The following is an 18,131-nucleotide window of genomic DNA, read 5'->3' as shown; positions in this document are numbered from 1 at the left end:
TTTTGGTTCCTATTTTGGCTTTCAGTATTGCTGCATCTGTTACAAGCAGTACAGAGAAAATAAAAACAAAAACTACCATTTTGATGGAAAAGGAGAAGATGTGGTTAGAATTTAATCAATTTCCAAAAAAGGTTTTCACTTGGCCTTTCTTTCATTCTGTCTTATTCACTTTTAGCCATTTGATTGTATTATAATTAGGTTTTGGAGATTTTTATTTCTTTTTATATCCAATAGGTTCCTCTTATGGTTGTAATGAAAGCTATGGGGATGGAGATCGACCAAGAAATTGTACAATTGATTGGAAGAGATCCTCGTTACAGTTTTCTACTTATGCCATCTATTGAGGTAATTGACATACAACTTTGGATATGAATGTGTTCGGATAAACTACTTATTCATTCATTCTGATATTTTGGGGAGCTTAAGCTAAATGATTATTATTAAGCTGCGACAATTACTGTAATAAGCTAAAACAACTTATGTATTAGATGTTTTTTTGACAAGATGGATGGATACCTTATAGATTAGCTCTTCCAGATACCTCCTCTGTCAAATTTAACATTTCTTTTGCACACCTTAAATTATAGAGTACGGTAGAAGCTAGTGGCTTGTATAATAATATTAATTACATACTTATCTGCTCTTTCTTAGCTTAACAAAGCATACTGTATTATTATTATTTTTATTATTTATGCTCTCTGATCTGTTAAATATGTTTTGCCCTCTAATCAGGAATGTATAAAGTGTCGTGTATTTACACAAGCCCAAGCATTGGAGTACCTTGATTCAAAAGTGAGTTGTCTTTCTTATAAAGGATTTCGCTCCGATTTCTTTTTTCACACTGTTTGAAACTCCGCCTTCATTGCAGTTTACCCCTAGTCTCCTAATTGCGGCATTTGGGTTGCCCTCATTGCAGCCTCCAACACCTTCATTTTGTTAGGTTTGAAGGGGGGGGGGGGGGGGGGGATTTAGTTCCATATTACTTAGAGATATGGCCTGTGTAGTGTTTATAAAATCTGTTATCCAATTACAAAATTTGTCTGTCAATGCTGCTCTCTCCTATGTAAATCCTCCTAATGCTTTTTAACCAACTAAATGGTTTAACTAGCTAATTGACTAGTTGTTTTCCTTATTCTGTCCTAATGATACATCCTAACAAATATCAAGTTGAAAGAATTTTGATTATGTTGCTTGTTCAACATTGTACGGTGGTGATTTACATACATGTAGTTAACATTTATTTTGGTTTCTAATTTATTGCTAATGGCACATGTGCACATCAGGCAAAAGGTCCCCGGTTTTCTAACATGGCAGCTGAAAAGGTTTCAAATCTCTCTCTCTCTCTCTCTCTCTCTCTCTCTCTCTCTCTCTCTCTGTGTGTGTGTGTGTGTGTGTGTGTGCCTGTCTGTCTTTGTTTTTTCTTCAACAATTTTCTGACTTTTTGTTATTTTAACCTTTTATGTAGGAAGGAAGAGCATTTAATATCCTAAAAAATGAATTTCTTGCAAATGTACCAGTAAGTTTTCTTCGAATCATAAGTATATTTTGAGTATTGAGGGTGTATCTTTTTTTTTAACAGTTTCATCAGTGCACAACTTTATTTCATTCTATTGTAATACATTTAATTTTCCTTTAGCCGTGTTAAGTTTGGTTTGATTAACTGCTTCATCTGTTGTCGTTAGATGCTCGAAGATAATTTTCGGCCGAAATGTATATATCTGGCTGTTATGATGAGACGCATAATGGATGCAATTCTAAATAAGGATGCAATGGATGACAAGGTAATATCTTTAACATGTATGTGATCTTAGGTTACCAGAAAAAGGGAGTAAGGTCATGAATGAAAATAGTAATAGTCAAACTTATGTAATGAAAGGATCTTGTGGATGCCACTTTACTCTATAGCCATAATTTTTGGTTATGGAGCATCACTGTCCCTGTTTGTAGACAATCCTATCAAAATGACAATCCTAGGTTGTTATACTTTCCACAATATGATTTGGTATTAGAGTTTGATTTTCAACTTGAAAGTGAAGTGCTTATCATGCTCAAAGCAGTCCTAGGAATCAGCGAAACTGATTTGCTGATGTGTAATAACATAAATTAGCAACTGAGGCAACCTTACTTTATTTTTCATCCAAATTAGTGCTTTTATTGTGAAAGATCATTTGTATGATTGATACAGTTTTGAGTTAAAGCCATATAACATGTACTCTGTGTGTGTAAAATGTTGTGTATGCTTGTGTGGGCATTAAGCGATTGTTACTATCAGATAACTGCTTGTTTCAACTCACAGGATTATGTAGGGAACAAGCGCTTGGAGTTATCTGGCCAGTTAATATCTCTTCTTTTTGAGGTAATATTTTATTTAATTTAACATACACCTAACTTCTGCAAGTATATTTTTCACGTTTTTCATTGCATAAGTTATTCTTCTTTCTCTTACAGGATCTTTTTAAGACAATGACAGATAAAATTAAGAAAATGGCAGACGATTGGTTGGATAAGAAGCCGAACAAGGCTAAGTTTGACATCTCTAGTGTAAGCTCTCTTTAATATTTTAATCAAACATCATATGAATGAAATCAAAGCATTCTTAAATCAAATACAATCTTGGTGAACCTGTCCAGATGTCTCCGGCTGGTCCCTCTTTAAGAGTTCCTTTTTTTCAATTCTCTATCCATGTTGTTTTCCTCATATTTAATTGGACTTGTCTGTCCAAGATGATTCCCCTTAGTTTATTTATTTATTCTTATTATGCACGGAATTTTCCCCCTGTCTCTTTTTAAAGTCGCTCCTCATAAAAACCACAAATTGCTGAAAATCTTGTTTCGTATCTTTGATTATCGCCAATTACAACGTGCATCAAGTGCAAATATACTGTTGTTGAATACAAGTAACGTGCGCCTCAGCACAGATGAAGTTGTCCAAAACATAAAGAATGCAGTTTACTAGCAAGTTTTTGATCTAGATAGAGTGGTGCATTTTTGGGAGCTCCAAAGTTTAGATGGCACTGGAAATTTATTTATTCTCATATTCATCAATGTAAAATCTTTTAAATGTGGCTTGGCTTGTTTGTACACATGAACGGCATACTTCACTGGTTTCATCATCTTATGTATTCATTTTTGGTGCTGTTGGTTTATTAATCCAACCTGATCTCAGTATCTATGGATTTCAATTTACATAGTTTCTTTGGGTGTGTTCGTAGCTTCTTAATGGAGCATGTATCAATGATATCTCTCTTGGTTTGGAAAGGACTCTATCGACGGGTAATTTTGACATTAAAAGGTTCAGGATGCACAAGCCTGGAGTGACACAGGTTGTGTATTGTTTCCTTTTCTAATATCTCCGTTCTATCTTCCAATATTTCTTCTAACGGATGTTTTTTACAGGTGGTACAGAGGTTATCATTTATAAGTTCTTTGGGCCAAATGACAAGAGTCAAACCACAGTTTGAGAAGTCCAGGAAAGTAAGCGGCCCTAGAGCTTTGCAGCCTAGCCAGGTAAGCTGCAATCTAACTGGGAACCTTCTTGATATCTCTCTATTAATTTGCATTGGTATTTTGGATAGAATATGATGACATTGTTTGGTCCTTGTAGTTGATCCTAAATGCTTTATTGTTGCTGTTGTTGTACTCTTATGTTGCCTAGGACTTAGTTCTAAATTTAAATAAAAGTATTTATTTATTAACTTAGACCTTCGTTTCTAAATTCTTTGATATAGTGGGGTATGCTTTGTCCCTGTGATACTCCTGAAGGTGAAGATTGCGGACTAGTAAAGAATTTGGCTTTGATGACTCATGTCACTACTGATGAAGAGGAGGCCCCCCTGATTTCCCTGGTATGTTTCATGAGTTTGATGTCACTGGATGATGAAATATTGTCATTTATTGTTTATTAGTATGACTAGCTGTGTTTTGCTACTATAGCTTGTAATGACTTGTTTGTATAATTCTAGATATTAATTATTCGAACACCAAAAATACAAATTTGAAATAAGGATATTGCTGTGTAAGGAAAAGTCTCTGTTTAGTATAATGACCGTTTTGTGAAAAATTTATTGGTGTTCTATCCAGACAGTGGTATTTATGAACTCTTCCCTCTTTTTATTGAGACTAAATTTCAATTTATTTAATTACAACCGTGCAGTGTTGTCAATAGCAAGCTATAGCGCCCTGGCCTCTGTAGGACATGTAGCAGCAGTATAGTTTAGTGGTTTAGTGTAGGGGTTATGACAGCTGCTAAAGTGCCACACCTCGTAATGATATCGAAGTTTCAAAAGTTCCAAAAAATCCTTATAATAAACGTAAGAGCTTTTTGTTTAGGTTATTTTAGGAACTTTGCAATTTTAAAGCACCGTAACAATGTTTGGGCAACACTTCTCCTATCTTACTCTATCTTTGATTTGTAAAAGGATAAGTACTGGACAAAACAATGCAGCACAAACTTTTAAGTTACCGGACAACTTTTTATCCGAACCATACACAGCACAAACAAAATAATATAAATTTTACTATAATACCCTTTATTGATGTTTATGAGAGTAAATATTAATAAAGGAGAGGGAGGTGAAAGAAAGGGTATAGACAGAGGGAGAGAGATAGGAAAGAGAGAGAAGAGAGAGAGAGAGAGAGAGAGAGAGAGAGAGAGAGAGAGAGAGAGAAGAGATGAGTGTGAGCTAATGATACACAGTCAATGACTGGTCCGAGTTATAATGCTTGTATGTAAGTATGACAGTCACTGAGCTGGCTTTATTAAAACTTAAAAGGAATAATTTTGGAGATGTAGAGCCTGCAACTTGGAGATAAAATTTATAGCCTTTGTGAGAAGTAGTGTTTGTTTGATTTGTAAAAGAATAAGTACCAGACAGAAAAATAGTGGGCAAACCTTTAAGTTACTGGATAACTTTTTATTGTGCTTCATTTCAATGTTTATTATTCAAAATTGATGTAAGATAAATCATGATTCCATATACCTTGTTGTTTACTTTAGGTATTTTACATTTTTCTGCGTCATTTTATTTCTATTACAGTGCTATATTTTGGGTGTTGAAAACACGGAACATCTCTCTGGAGAAGAGCTTCACACACCCGATTCCTTTCTTGTCATTTTTAATGGTTCTATCATTGGCAAGCATAGGAGACCACAGGTATTGGTCTTCCTTTTATCATATTTCTTTATTATTTATATCTTATTCAAATATGCATTTATAATTATATCTCATTCATTGTAAACCTTAACATTTTATTGTTCTAAAAGCGTTTTGCTACTGCAATGAGGAAGTTGCGGAGAGCTTGTCTAATTGGCGAGTTTGTGAGTGTCTATGTCAATGAAAAGCAGGTGAGCTGTTCTTTTGCAGTCGATTCGTTTTCCCTTTTTTTTCTTACTGTTTCATACTTCATACCATTTTCCTGTTTTCTAGTTCAATCATTCTTTTTGGTTGGTGAATTCTCTTATTTGGCGTATGTTTCATATTTAAAAATATGGTAGTGGTAATAGTGTTTGTGTTTGTAACTATTGTTGTCATATATAAATTGTCTAAATTTAAGTTTTGCATTAATTCAGAGTGAATCCCAAGAATATACAATTTCACTCTAGTTTTATTGCTGAGAGTGAAACTTTGAGTATTATTGAATGAGTTCAAGTGTACAAGCAGGAATGCCAAGAATGAGTTCAAGTGTTAAAATGTACTTTGAGTTTTATGCCAAGAACGAACACACACACACACACACACACACACACACACACACACAGTAATTCTATTAAACGCAAAATCAGTAACTAAGGAAATAATAAATACACTAATGCTGATTATTACTTTACATGCGCGATTCTACCCTATATTTACAACAATTGCTTTCGATTGTTAGGAGCAATCTGTTATCTCCATATCTATACTTATTGTGCGTCCTTCAACTGTTGTAATGTTAAAAGGGTGTGAGTTCAAACCATTATTAATGGACAAAAACATGTTTTCAGTGTTGTGTTTACTTGGCTTCTGATGGTGGTAGAGTTTGTCGTCCTCTTGTCATTGCTGACAAGGGAATATCAAGAGTCAAAGCTCATCATATGAAAGAGTTAAAGGTAATCATTTCATATGCTTTTATCTTGAAAATAAAAATAAATGTTGTCTATGCGAATATTAACTCAAATGTGCTTTCAGGATGGCGTGTGCACATTTAAAGACTTTTTACGTAAAGGCTTGGTTGAGTATCTTGATGTCAATGAGGAAAACAATGCTTTGGTGTGTTTTGATATAATTACTTACAGTTTTTTTTGTCTTTGAAATCTTATTCCTGACAACCAATCAGCTGCCTATTTTTTTTTCTTCTTCTATAGATTGCTTTATATGAAGGAGATGCGACATTAGAAACTACACATATTGAGATCGAGCCTTTTACTATCTTAGGAGTTTGTGCGGGGCTAATTCCATACCCTCATCATAACCAATCTCCCAGAAACACTTATCAGGTTATCCCTCCTTCCCCTTGCCCCCCATTGGGTTTAACACAGTAACTTAGATATTGCACTTGTATTAATAAATGGTGTTCGCTTCCGCACCTGAAATAACTTTTGTTTTGTTCAATGTAGTGTGCAATGGGAAAGCAAGCTATGGGGAATATAGCATATAACCAGGCAAGTAAATAATTTGTTGTTTATGTAGTTCAAACACTATTGTTGAATAATCTTCAAACTTGATGAAAATATTTTCCCAATATTTCTTTTGCAATGAGTATATGTTTAATAGGTTTAGTCTTTAATGTGTATGGAATTAGATACAAACATATTAGTTCACGCCTGAGAATAATGTTTTGAAATATACCTGAATCACATGGTCTCTTTTCAAAACGATATGCAACATGAATTTCAACTGAGTTGCTTTAATTTTGAAGTGGGAATTCTCACTTTATTGCCTGAAATCTTGAGATATTAAATTTAATACCCATAAATGTTTGTTATCCGATATATGCTCCGCATAAGAACGTATTTGTGCTTGAAGGTTTGACAAGTGATATGCTCTATTGATTGTTATTTTAATTATTGTGAAGTTTCAGGGGATAAAGTTTGCATTGTATGCTAGTTTGTAATTGTAGAGGTGTTGTACTATATCAATCGTGTAATTAACCCAGTAGCTTTTGCAGTCCCGTGCAAATTTAGAAATGTCTAAGAAAACACGAGGACCTAATACTAGGTTTTTATATTTTTCCATCCCTATCATTTTTCAATGTATGACTTGGGTTTTTGTCAATACACCGCCTCACATCCAACACTATTGGGTATGGTGCATAGATAATTAGGCTTTGATACAATTTTAGGTTTTTATTTTGAGTCGAATTCATCTTTACAAAACCAACTAGAAAGGTAAGGAGAGCCACTCTATAACTTTCCAATGCGTGCCTTGGATTTTATCTAATACCCAATGACTTGCAACGGTATTTCTTCTTCTTCTTCTTCTTGCATTTCGTGTGTTGAGTAACTATGCTGCTGCACTATGCCTTTTTTTTTTTTTTTTTTTATCTTCTAGAGCATAAACGTCCATATTTCATGCTTAGTGATGAAGTTTAAATTTGGTTTTTTTTTAGCTCCGACGGATGGACAGCTTACTTTATCTACTGGTTTATCCTCAACGGCCTTTGCTGACAACAAAATCAATTGAGCTGGTTAGTAATGTTTCCATTGTTTTATTTCTCGACGAGTCAAGGGATCTTATTAATCTATAGTCTATTAGGTTGGATACGATAAGCTTGGAGCAGGTCAGAATGCCACTGTAGCTGTAATGAGCTACAGTGGTTATGATATTGAGGATGCAATTGTCATGAACAAGTCATCTCTTGATCGAGGCTTTGGTCGTTGCATAGTTATGAAAAGGTATGCTATATTATTTGGTCACTTCACTTCTCTGGTTGCCACATATTTCATTAATATGTTTTTAAGGTAGCAATTTCAAGCTTGATGCTTTTGAATGTTTAGGCATATCGCTGTCAAACAAAAGTATCTGAATGGCACAAAAGATCAAATACTACGTCCAAATAGAGCTGGAGACACCTCGGGAAATATGCAGGTGATATGCCTTCAGTCTACATAGTAATTAATTTTTAATTGTTATTACATATTTATTGAGTTTGAATTGAATATTTCTTATACCTTTTAAAAGGAATGTTTATATACAAGAAATGTCAGAAACTGTTTCCCAAAAAAAAAAAAGAAGTCAGAAACCGTGTATATTGTTTCCTTATTTGCATTTGTTAGTATATTAGGAAATATCCCTCAATCATAGGGATTTGATTGTATAGGTGCTGTTATTGTATTGCATTTCCTAAATTAGCTTGCAAGTCGTGTATATATGACTAATGTGTTATGATTAAATGAATGATAATTCATTTTTGCCCTAATTATTAAGGAGAAACAATGTCGATATTCCCGAATTTTGTGATTAAATAGATTGGCTTAGGGTATATATGGTAACTATCGACTGGCATGTGATGTTGTTTGGGAACCACATTTGTTTTTAAAAAAATCTAGTTTGCGACTTACGAGTGTAAAAGGAGATGGGACAACTATACTTGTGAACTAGTTTGATCCATTTTTTTTTTAACTAAACCAAATAAACAGTTTGGTTATGTGAACTGTTTTGACAGCCATTTATCCCTGAGATTAAATACATTGTCTAATCCCTAAATCAGTTTTCTTGCTTCATCTAGATACTTGATGATGACGGGATTGCTGCTCCTGGCGAAATTATTAGGCAAAATGACGTTTTTATCAACAAGCGATCACCAGTTGATACGAAGAATAAATTATCTACAACTAACTTGCCTGATAGGTTCGTTTAACATTTTAATTTAACTGTGGATATGTCTGTGTTAAGGAGATTTTTCTTCCTAAATGTTTTCTTTCTATCCAGTGGATATCGGCCCACTGAACAAAAATTCAATAAATCTATAGAAGGGGAAGTAGTGGATAAAGTAGTTCTTTACAATGATAAGGATAGCAATATGTGTATCAAAATTCTTACCCGTCACACTCGGAGGCCTGAGGTGAGTTTTGTTTGGTTTATTGTGAGGCTGTATTTTAACACTAGTATTTTTTTATTTGATGTAGCCGATTGATTTCTCTGGCTTTCTTTGTTGCCTTAGCTTGGTGATAAATTCAGTAGCAGACATGGGCAGAAAGGTGTTTGTGGAACAATTGTCCAGCAGGAAGACTTTCCATTTTCTGAGAAAGGTATTTGTCCAGATCTGATTATGAATCCTCATGGGTTTCCAAGGTAATACATATCATTCTCATTTTATATGTGGAAACATTACAGGAACCCCTCATTTTCGGTAAATAATTGAAATAATTTGTTTATTACTCCCGATGCTCCTTTGTTTTCTCAATTGCATCATTAGCATATTTGTCACATGTTCGACTATTTGTCAACTAAATTTATGGCTATTTAACATGTAGTTACCGCTAGACTTACTCTCCCCTTGTCAGCCCCTGTTCTTAATGCACTACTTGTATAAATGTTAGGCTGTATGAAAAAAATTATGATTTTATGGAACTCTTGGAGCTTGAACGAATTTCATATGGTTTGAGTCGTTCAGCAATAGGTGTTTTTTACTATTCATCTCTGAATTTTATGATTATTGCTATAAATATGCATATTATCCGCTCCTTTCTGATTGATGCTTTTGATTAAAAATTTATTCACATTTATCTGCTGTTTATTAATTTTTGAAAACATAATTAGTTAATTACGATTATATGGATCATATCCCTATCTTCACCTTAATGAATGGATGGAGTAGTAATGCAGCAATGCTTGGTGGATGAGTTCATTTATATTCTCTTTAGTCAATAGTGGTGGTGGCGTATGCAATTGTGGCATAGTGACGGCCGGCGCGGAGCAAAACGCCATGGCAAAGAGGGTCTGTGTTATAGCGCTGCGAGTGGTGGCAAAATAGAGCTGCGCGTGGCGGCAAAATCGCAGAGAACACAAGTGTAAAAGCCAAAATTTCACTAGTTTGTTTATCGTTTTTGACTTCTGTGGCTTTGGAAATGTGTTCCACAAAAAATGGTGGGTCCTACATTGGTTTCATCCAATAAGAGAATGAGTGTTAAGGGGAGTGTTGAAAAGAGAGTGTCCCTAGCATTCCTCATTACAGCTATGAACAGCTGGCACTTGACGGCTATGTACAGATGTCAAGTGACTGACACATATGTCAGTTTTGTATCAGGTTAACCTGCTATAGCAGGTAACCTTCAGCTTCATATATAAAGCTGATTGTAACCGTCTTTATCAATCAATGAAAACAGAATTTCAGATTCAAAGTTAGTTACAAAATATTCTCTGAGTTCTCTGAGATTTTACAGTTAGAGAACGAAATAAAAAACCTAAACTTTATTGTTTGTCTTCTCCTTCTGTTTCCCCCAAAGAAACAGAGGGTATGAACCTTTGTTCTCGCTTGCTCGTCATTCCTGAATGGACATGCTTTAGAAGCTTTTGGGTTATATAGACGTATAGACGTAAAATGAAGCATGTAGAATATATGTCTACTATTAGGCACATCAATTCTAGCCTAGTGGTGATTTACACCAGACGACAAGTCGCATCATGTAAAGTTTTGGATTCAAAAAAGGGTCGGCGAAGCGAAGTAACTTGAGTGTTGGCTGTTATTGGAAAGTAAGCCCAATCCTAGGAAAAAATTTATGACACAACTACGAAACCTGCAATTGATAAGGCTGTGTTGTTGCTGTTGTGTTGAACATGCATGCATATGATTAATATTTTAACCAAAACCTTAATTCACCACATTTCACAGCTGCAGTCCCTCAATGATTATGGTGGTTGAAATGTCGGTCCTGATTATGTTGGAAATATTAATAGAGATACTAGGATCTTTGAAAAACTCTTGTTGTAAATAACAAACAATATTTTATGTAGCGTTAGAAGCAACGGAAGGTAAACCAAGGTATTAGTTTTAGGTAAACCAAGGTATCCCACTGCAGAAACTAATCTCTCGAGGTAATAAAGATTCATGTAAGTGATTGAATTCTCCTGGAAGATGTTTTTCTATATGCATCGTCAGAGATCAAACTCCTGAAGAAATGAAGCATCGGAAATTAGGGATCATAGGAAATAGTTGCATTTCTTATAATTCTTATATTGTATATATAAGATCCTCTTATTTGATGTATACATATGCAGTCTTTCATGTGCAAATAACTATTTTTTTCCCAACTCCTTTTTCAAAGTGTAACATATAAGATGTAGATGAAATAATTACAGTTGATTTTCCCTGTGTTTGGGCCCTAAAAGGAGTGTGTGCTAAGTCGTAGATTGTCAATGCTTAACTAGTCTTTTTGTACAATGTTACATGTTTCTTGATGGGAACTAATCTTTTTTATGGCATCAGTCGAATGACAGTTGGAAAGATGATAGAGCTTCTTGGAGGGAAAGCAGGGGTTTCATGTGGTAAATTTCATTATGGAAGTGCTTTTGGGGAAAGAAGTGGTCATGCTGACAAGGTTGAAACCATAAGGTATCATATTTCTCTCTGGCAATTTTTTTTTATGGTTTATCTATTTTAGGATTCTCATGGTTTTCTTGCTTTGGCAGTGAAACTCTCGTGAAACATGGCTTCAGTTACAGTGGGAAAGACTTCATTTATTCAGGTTCTTATTTCACTTGGAATTCTTGATTTTAGTTGTGGTTGAAAGTATTTATTTTCAATAGAGAAGATTATGTTACCAATATCATTGGATATATATATTTTTTGGAGTGATCATGGTTCCATCTAATATGGCAGAAGCTTTTCATTAGGATTCGTAGAATTCTCGGTTCTAGTTGTGGTTCTATCTAATATGGCAGAAGCTTTTCATTAAGATTCGTAGGAGTGTCAATAGGCATAGCATTGATCAAGGTTGTCTTCTCTTGAATTTCCATTGAACGCTTACTTTAGGAAATTACAGGAATGCATCACCTCTGTCCCCCAAAGCAATCCAATCTTTTCTAGAGGTTTTGTTTCAAAATGTTGATAATAATTTTATTTTACTTGAGCAATCCCTTGGCAATCACTGCTCCCAACGACACTGTTGTCGATGTATACAGCTAAGTTATGTGTAAACCGAGCGGTCCTCATCACTCCTTATCTTACCAAACTATTGAATCGAAGTGCTAAATCAACCCCTGCTATAAGCCTTACGGGATTGCTTGAGTCATATAGAGATTTGTAAAGATGAAAACTTGTCTTGAAAAGTTATCTTTTGAGCAACAAATCTAGGAGTTTGCTCCATATAAAATCTTGCTTGAGACAAGTTTTTCATCCTTTGCCATAAAGTTTTTCTTCTTTGAGCACATACGATTGAAGAAAACAGAAAGGAAACAATAGTTTCTTCTACCCTACTTAACTCTTTTCAATGCCTCTGATAACAAACAATAGTCCCGCCCTTACTGCATGGTGTACTAAGACTAGTTAGTTGTAATGCTTGTCAGTATATATTGGTGGTTACTGGGTTAGTAAGCATTCTGCTACCATTATTGTCAACCAAACAAAATGGGTAGTTTTTATCACAAGCATCAGTTCGTAAACAAACAACGAGCTTCTCCTCAGATCAATGAAGAAAAATACTTGATCATTCACATGCATTTTTGAGTTCTCTCTATTGTCCCTAATTGACTTAATTTCTTTATATCTCACATGAATATCTTGAAACTATACTAGTAACCCCGCATTACTGATTAGTGAGATAGTAGAAATTACCATTAGCAGGATTCACAGTGGAGGCTGGTATACGTTACAGCTTATTCATCAACAGTACATCAAAATTTGTAACATAGCCTTGGTCAAAAACTGCATTTAGGATAGCCACGGGCTGCCACAAAGAGTAGATGATTGTGGGATGGACTGATCTACAGATTTTTGAGATAGGTTGTCCAAAGCAGCAAAATACACACATTCACCAGGGATTACCAAGAGAGTGTGTGAACAACTTAAAGAAAATATGATGACATAATTACTGGAGAAACATAGATTTTAGAAAAACTTGACATCAAGAATAGTGATGGGACAAGTCTTTTATGATTGTTCTACTTCTTTACCATGTTAAAATTATATCAGGTTTTGCCCTTTATGTAGAGGGAGGAAAAGGAATACACATAATGATAAATTTATACTTCGATGTGAATGATGTATTTTGGGTCTTCTTACAAAACATTGAGCACTAAACCTTAGTTAAACAAATACTAGAATCCTAATACTCATCAAATAAGGAAACAAACCGGATCCATTCCTAAAACCGGATCCATTCCTTCTGGTATAGCGCTGCTGCTATCTCTTACTGTGGAGTTTTTTGTTTCTGGCTAGTGCTATTTTCGGTTTAATTAATAGGGGGATGAAGCAGAGTTATGTGGCCTGTTTTTGTACTCGGGTTGTATAGTTTTGCTTCATTTTTGGTGCTGATTTTTGGGCTGCGGCATTCCATATATATGCGGGGTCGTAATTGTATTTTATTTGTGCTCTTTCCGCGGTATAATGCTCCTTGCATTTTCCGACGAGAATAAAATTTGCCAATTCAAAAAAAAAATAATAAGGAAACAAACCAGGGGACTTTGTTTGGTGCTCTGCTTAGTGTTGATCTTAACCAAATCCACGACTTTTGACAGCTTCATGAAACACAATTGCATTGATGAGATTTACATGCTTTGTCATGGAGCTATTCTGAATAGTGTTGAATTGTCATTCTCTTATTTTCCATTGACGATTAAATATTTGAATTATACTCCAGCAGTATGGTATTCCATTTTCTGTTTATCAATCTAAGAGGTGCTGTGGTTCATCTTTTAAATTTTAGGTATTACGGGTTGTCCATTACAAGCATATATTTTTATGGGGCCAATATACTACCAGAAATTAAAACACATGGTGAGTTTGAAATCTTTTTATTAAGAATGAACTTAATTTTATGTTTCTTGATCATTTTAAAAATGTTTAGAGTCCTTTTACACTCAAAGTGATCAAGAAACATAAAATTTACTTAATTCTTAATAATTATTTGAAAACATTTCTTTTTATTTTATTAATATCCGATGACATTGTAATACTGCTTAGGGAAAGTTATTCTCCATCTTAGAGCCATCTTAGAGGCAACTTACCTTGTATTCATATCAATAAACTCACAAGCAAAAGCTCTGGTAATGTTCAGGTGCTCGATAAGATGCATGCTCGTGGTAGTGGCCCTAAGACCCTGATGACTAGACAGCCTACAGAAGGGAAAGCTAGAAATGGAGGTGTTCAATTTATGCTTTTCATGTGTTTCTGAATTTATTACATATTGATATAAAATGATTTCTGCTATTCTGTTAATTTCACATTTAAATTATGTTTAAAGTAGTTCTATTGTAGCTAGCAATTATTAAGTGACTTGTTCCAAGTAGTTTGCAAGCCCTTAGTTTTTACGAATTGCCTCAGCCTATTTATTGTTATTTGTAAAAGGGGATGTTATGGTCTCCTGGATTTTGTTTTATTATGTGTTTATCTTATTCCCTTCTTATCATTCCTTGATTCAAGGAAGAGACTTAAATATAAGTCTTCTATTTAAACAGATTTAAGACTGTTGAACAAATATACAAACAAAACTACTTTTATCCATCCGCCGGCATATATTTTCAAATAGGTTTCTGTTTGACTCTAAAATTTCCTCCTTCTTAATTAGTTAGTCTATGAAGTTGGTATTATCGCCCATGCTCCGTGGACCTGAAAAATAGGAAGTCTAGTTTCATACACAGCAAGCCAACCTATTGTCCGACTGTTATCAGAGTTGGCACATCAACCCTAGCCTCAGAGGTCGCCAATTGGTTATCCTGTGAATCGTTGTCTCTATCTGTCCATTCAAGTGCTTTTGTGTGTACCAGTAGCAAAAATTTCACCTGTGGATATAAGCAGTACGCCGCCTTCCCCATCACCTCTCAACTTGCCACTGATTCTAGCTTTGTTCATTGACAGCTCTGTTTTTTCCACGAAATAGTCGCTTGAATCATTCACTTCCAAAATCACCTTTATCTAGTCACCTGTGTAGTCTTCCATGGCTACTTTGTTGGATTTGTAAAAGACCAAATCGTTTGGATCATATTCCATGAACCAGGTTGTAATATCATTTGTCTTCACAACTCCATCAGTTGAGAAATCTCTCTAGTTACATGTATTTGCAAGCTTTTGTTGAGATACGGTTTTCAGGACTTTGCTCTATAATTACATACCTGCTGTAACATGTACCACACATAGCATTTTACTGGTGACTTTGGTGGGAATGATCAAACAAATGGAATGCTTTGAGATCTCCATTAATAAAGATTGCTTATGTATTGAGTTTAACATCACTTCTTTACTTATATTTTTAGGTCTACGAGTTGGAGAAATGGAACGTGATTGCTTAATTGCATACGGTGCTAGTATGTTGATTTTTGAGCGACTCATGTTATCCAGTGATTCTTATGAAGTTCAGGTAAAAACTAAAAATCTAGTCTTTTCAATTTAATACATCATATGTCTGTAGCAACAGTGGCTTTTTGCACCAATTTCTGTTTATTTTATAGGACGTGACAGTTAGAATTGTTTGCAATATTAGAGTGGTAATAGAGTAATAGTATAGGTAGCCAAACATGGCGCTAGTTGTATAGCTGATTTTGCTGAGTCAGCACAGTCCCTAGCTGAGTGTAAATACTCATTCTCTTCTATGTTGTAACTAACTAGTTAATGCACTCTTTAAATACAAGAATCACAATTAATGTCAGATTCAGTGGATTGATTACCCTTGGTTCATACTCATGGTTGTGTTGGAGAATCGATTCATCTACCCTTTGCTTATGGTTCTTTTTACATAGTAATCAGTCTCCTTCCAAGTTCAGTCACCTTTGAACCTTTTTGCTTACTTGCAAGAATCATTATGTTGTGGCATGTGCACATTTTCTAAGAAGGATTTATTTTCAAAAGAATCTTCATTTGAATATCTCTCGTAAAGATGGTAGTCAGGAATAGAAGGTTGGTTTTCAAGAAAGTGACATCCATTGTTACGAACCACTGTTATGATTTTGGGTCAAAGTTCTTATATTATATCCAATAACAACAACACATTTGATAACACGTGGTTCAAGTTGTAAAACTCTAGTTGGCATGCGGTTGGTTTGAGTTAAGGGATAAGGAGTTGGAGGTCTCGGGTTCAAACCTGGACGAATGACTAAATACTAACTACTAACATTTGTCATTCAAAAAAATAAAATAAATTTGGCATGCCGTTAATTAAATGTGCAGTAGTGAAAACCACATCACCCCATAATAATTTGTTAGGCTTTGATTTTGAGAAAGCTCGGAATTTTATTTTAAAGATTTATGTATTACAATTGAAAATTTATTTAATTTTGGTGGCTGATGTTAGTTTCCCTTTTTACACAGGTCTGTGGAGCGTGTGGGTTGTTAGGATATTACAACCATAAGTTGAAAGCTGGTACCTGTTCATCTTGTAAGAATGGAAAGCAGATTTCTAACGTGAAGGTGCCATATGCATGCAAACTCTTGATTCAGGTAATGTAGTGGAAATTATAACATCTTAGATATTAATCACTATAGTAGGAATGACATATATTTCATGCTGATAGAATCAATTGCTACCTATATTAAATTTGCAAAACCAAACCGGTTTCCTTTAACTTTTTCAAACATATATTTTATCTTTTATTTCATTTCAAATTAGTCTTTTATCTTAAAAATTGTTTATCTCTATTTCAAAATTTCAGGAACTCCAATCAATGAATATTGTCCCACGCTTAAAACTAGAAGATACCAAAGTTTAAGAGATAATGCAATTATGAGAGTGCATGCAGCTTACAAAGCAGAATTTTCGTCTCTTCGATGTTAGAACCCCTTCAAACATTTTTTTTACCATAGAAACAATGTTGTAGGGTTATTAGTTGATGGTGCACGTTGAAAAAAGTTAAGTTATTTTGACTTATATGGTTTCATTTTTATGTTCATATTGAATTTCAGTAATGGTGAAATGATTTACTCAAGAAGCCAATGGTGCTTTTATTGAGTGGTAAAAACATTGCAAAGGTTAAAGTGATACTAGTGGGGAGATAATTAAATCTTTTTCATTGTTGTTTTCTTGTAAGCTTTATCTAAGTTTAACATTTTTTTAAGGTTATTACTTTTTCGACACAAAGTGTTTCGACTTTGCCCAAATTTTTTTTTCTTTTAAAAATACCCTTTGCTCGGATTATAGAATCCGAACACAACTTATATTATAGAATCCAAAATTTGCTTATATATAAGATTCAATTAGAATCTCTCATTTCAGCAGTTGCGAATTTTACTTTTAAACAACAAAAAAACAAAGTAAATGATAAAATCTGACAAATAAAATCATAAAATATAACAATACCACCAAACCAGTTCTAAAAATCAATTAAAGCTAATGTTAATTTTTTTTTAGATATTTCTAAGAATCTTAGAATTTTAGGATTGTTAGTCTGGTTCTTAAACTAACCATACAACAACAACAACCAAGCCTTATCCCACTAAGTGGGGTCGGCTACATGGATCAAATGATGTCATAGTGTTCTATCATAAACCATACATTCAGGCGGTGATGCAGCGGCCCTTGCTCATTTGACAGTGTACTCGAGCTATACAGCGTGTTGCTTCCGCGCAACGACCTAGCATTCACACTTTTTCGTATTTGGTCCATGTCAGAGATTCGACAAAGCTTTACGTTAGCTGTCGAGGCCTAACACAACCCTCTCCTTTTACCCGGGCTTGGGTTCTTTAACTAACTATCTCTGTTACAAATAGGCTCGGTCTTTCCAGTGTATATCTCTGTTACAAATAGGCTCGGTCTTTCCATTCGTGTAGACCGAAATCCGGAATACCAAGTAATCAAAATTTGGAATATCAAGTAAAAAAACAAAAATTAAGGCCAAAATCAGGAGCACCAAGTAATCAAAATTTTCCAGTATTTTTGGTTGTGTTAAAAATCTGTAATGGCTTTTTTTAGCCTGAAAATTGTCAATCGGAAGCTAGTTTTTTTTTTTTTTTTTACCATTAGAATATATGTTTCGATAAATTGAGGGGCTTTTGAACAAAAATGAG

The 18,131-nt window shown here is 34.5% G+C and overlaps 1 protein-coding gene across 3 annotated transcripts in view; it reads left to right on the top strand.

The window, feature by feature from the left end:
• Positions 1 to 17,154, top strand: part of LOC146951889 (DNA-directed RNA polymerase III subunit 2-like) — a 22,453-nt gene extending 5,299 nt beyond the window's left edge. The window contains exons 9-38 of one of the 3 annotated variants that reach the window (XR_015032646.1): positions 26 to 131; positions 235 to 345; positions 733 to 792; positions 1,284 to 1,322; positions 1,466 to 1,516; positions 1,683 to 1,781; positions 2,297 to 2,356; positions 2,449 to 2,541; positions 3,212 to 3,322; positions 3,396 to 3,506; positions 3,728 to 3,844; positions 5,036 to 5,152; positions 5,263 to 5,343; positions 5,983 to 6,087; positions 6,167 to 6,247; positions 6,343 to 6,474; positions 6,595 to 6,639; positions 7,587 to 7,664; positions 7,733 to 7,872; positions 7,975 to 8,065; positions 8,706 to 8,827; positions 8,909 to 9,041; positions 9,141 to 9,228; positions 11,406 to 11,531; positions 11,609 to 11,664; positions 13,843 to 13,913; positions 14,194 to 14,278; positions 15,389 to 15,492; positions 16,440 to 16,568; positions 16,781 to 17,154. Coding sequence is in view for 1 of the 3 variants with exons in the window: in XM_085756208.1 (XP_085612334.1) it covers positions 26 to 131; positions 235 to 345; positions 733 to 792; positions 1,284 to 1,322; positions 1,466 to 1,516; positions 1,683 to 1,781; positions 2,297 to 2,356; positions 2,449 to 2,541; positions 3,212 to 3,322; positions 3,396 to 3,506; positions 3,728 to 3,844; positions 5,036 to 5,152; positions 5,263 to 5,343; positions 5,983 to 6,087; positions 6,167 to 6,247; positions 6,343 to 6,474; positions 6,595 to 6,639; positions 7,587 to 7,664; positions 7,733 to 7,872; positions 7,975 to 8,065; positions 8,706 to 8,827; positions 8,909 to 9,041; positions 9,141 to 9,271; positions 11,406 to 11,531; positions 11,609 to 11,664; positions 13,843 to 13,913; positions 14,194 to 14,278; positions 15,389 to 15,492; positions 16,440 to 16,568; positions 16,781 to 16,837 (2,842 nt within the window). In the remaining 2 variants the exon portion in view is untranslated. Of the gene's footprint in view, positions 1 to 25; positions 132 to 234; positions 346 to 732; positions 793 to 1,283; positions 1,323 to 1,465; positions 1,517 to 1,682; positions 1,782 to 2,296; positions 2,357 to 2,448; positions 2,542 to 3,211; positions 3,323 to 3,395; positions 3,507 to 3,727; positions 3,845 to 5,035; positions 5,153 to 5,262; positions 5,344 to 5,982; positions 6,088 to 6,166; positions 6,248 to 6,342; positions 6,475 to 6,594; positions 6,640 to 7,586; positions 7,665 to 7,732; positions 7,873 to 7,974; positions 8,066 to 8,705; positions 8,828 to 8,908; positions 9,042 to 9,140; positions 9,600 to 11,405; positions 11,532 to 11,608; positions 11,665 to 13,842; positions 13,914 to 14,193; positions 14,279 to 15,388; positions 15,493 to 16,439; positions 16,569 to 16,780 lie in introns of all 3 variants that reach the window. The other 2 variants (XR_015032645.1, XM_085756208.1) reach the window with 2 other exon arrangements.
• The last annotated feature ends 977 nt before the right edge of the window (positions 17,155 to 18,131 follow it).

This window comes from Medicago sativa, chromosome 1 (assembly GCF_051527215.1).
Source record: "Medicago sativa cultivar Bolivia chromosome 1, Bolivia_mono, whole genome shotgun sequence".
In the NCBI taxonomy this organism is placed as follows: Eukaryota; Viridiplantae; Streptophyta; class Magnoliopsida; order Fabales; family Fabaceae; genus Medicago; species Medicago sativa.
The sequence above is the reverse complement of the archived record's forward strand: the minus strand, read 5'-3'. Positions and strand labels throughout refer to the sequence as shown.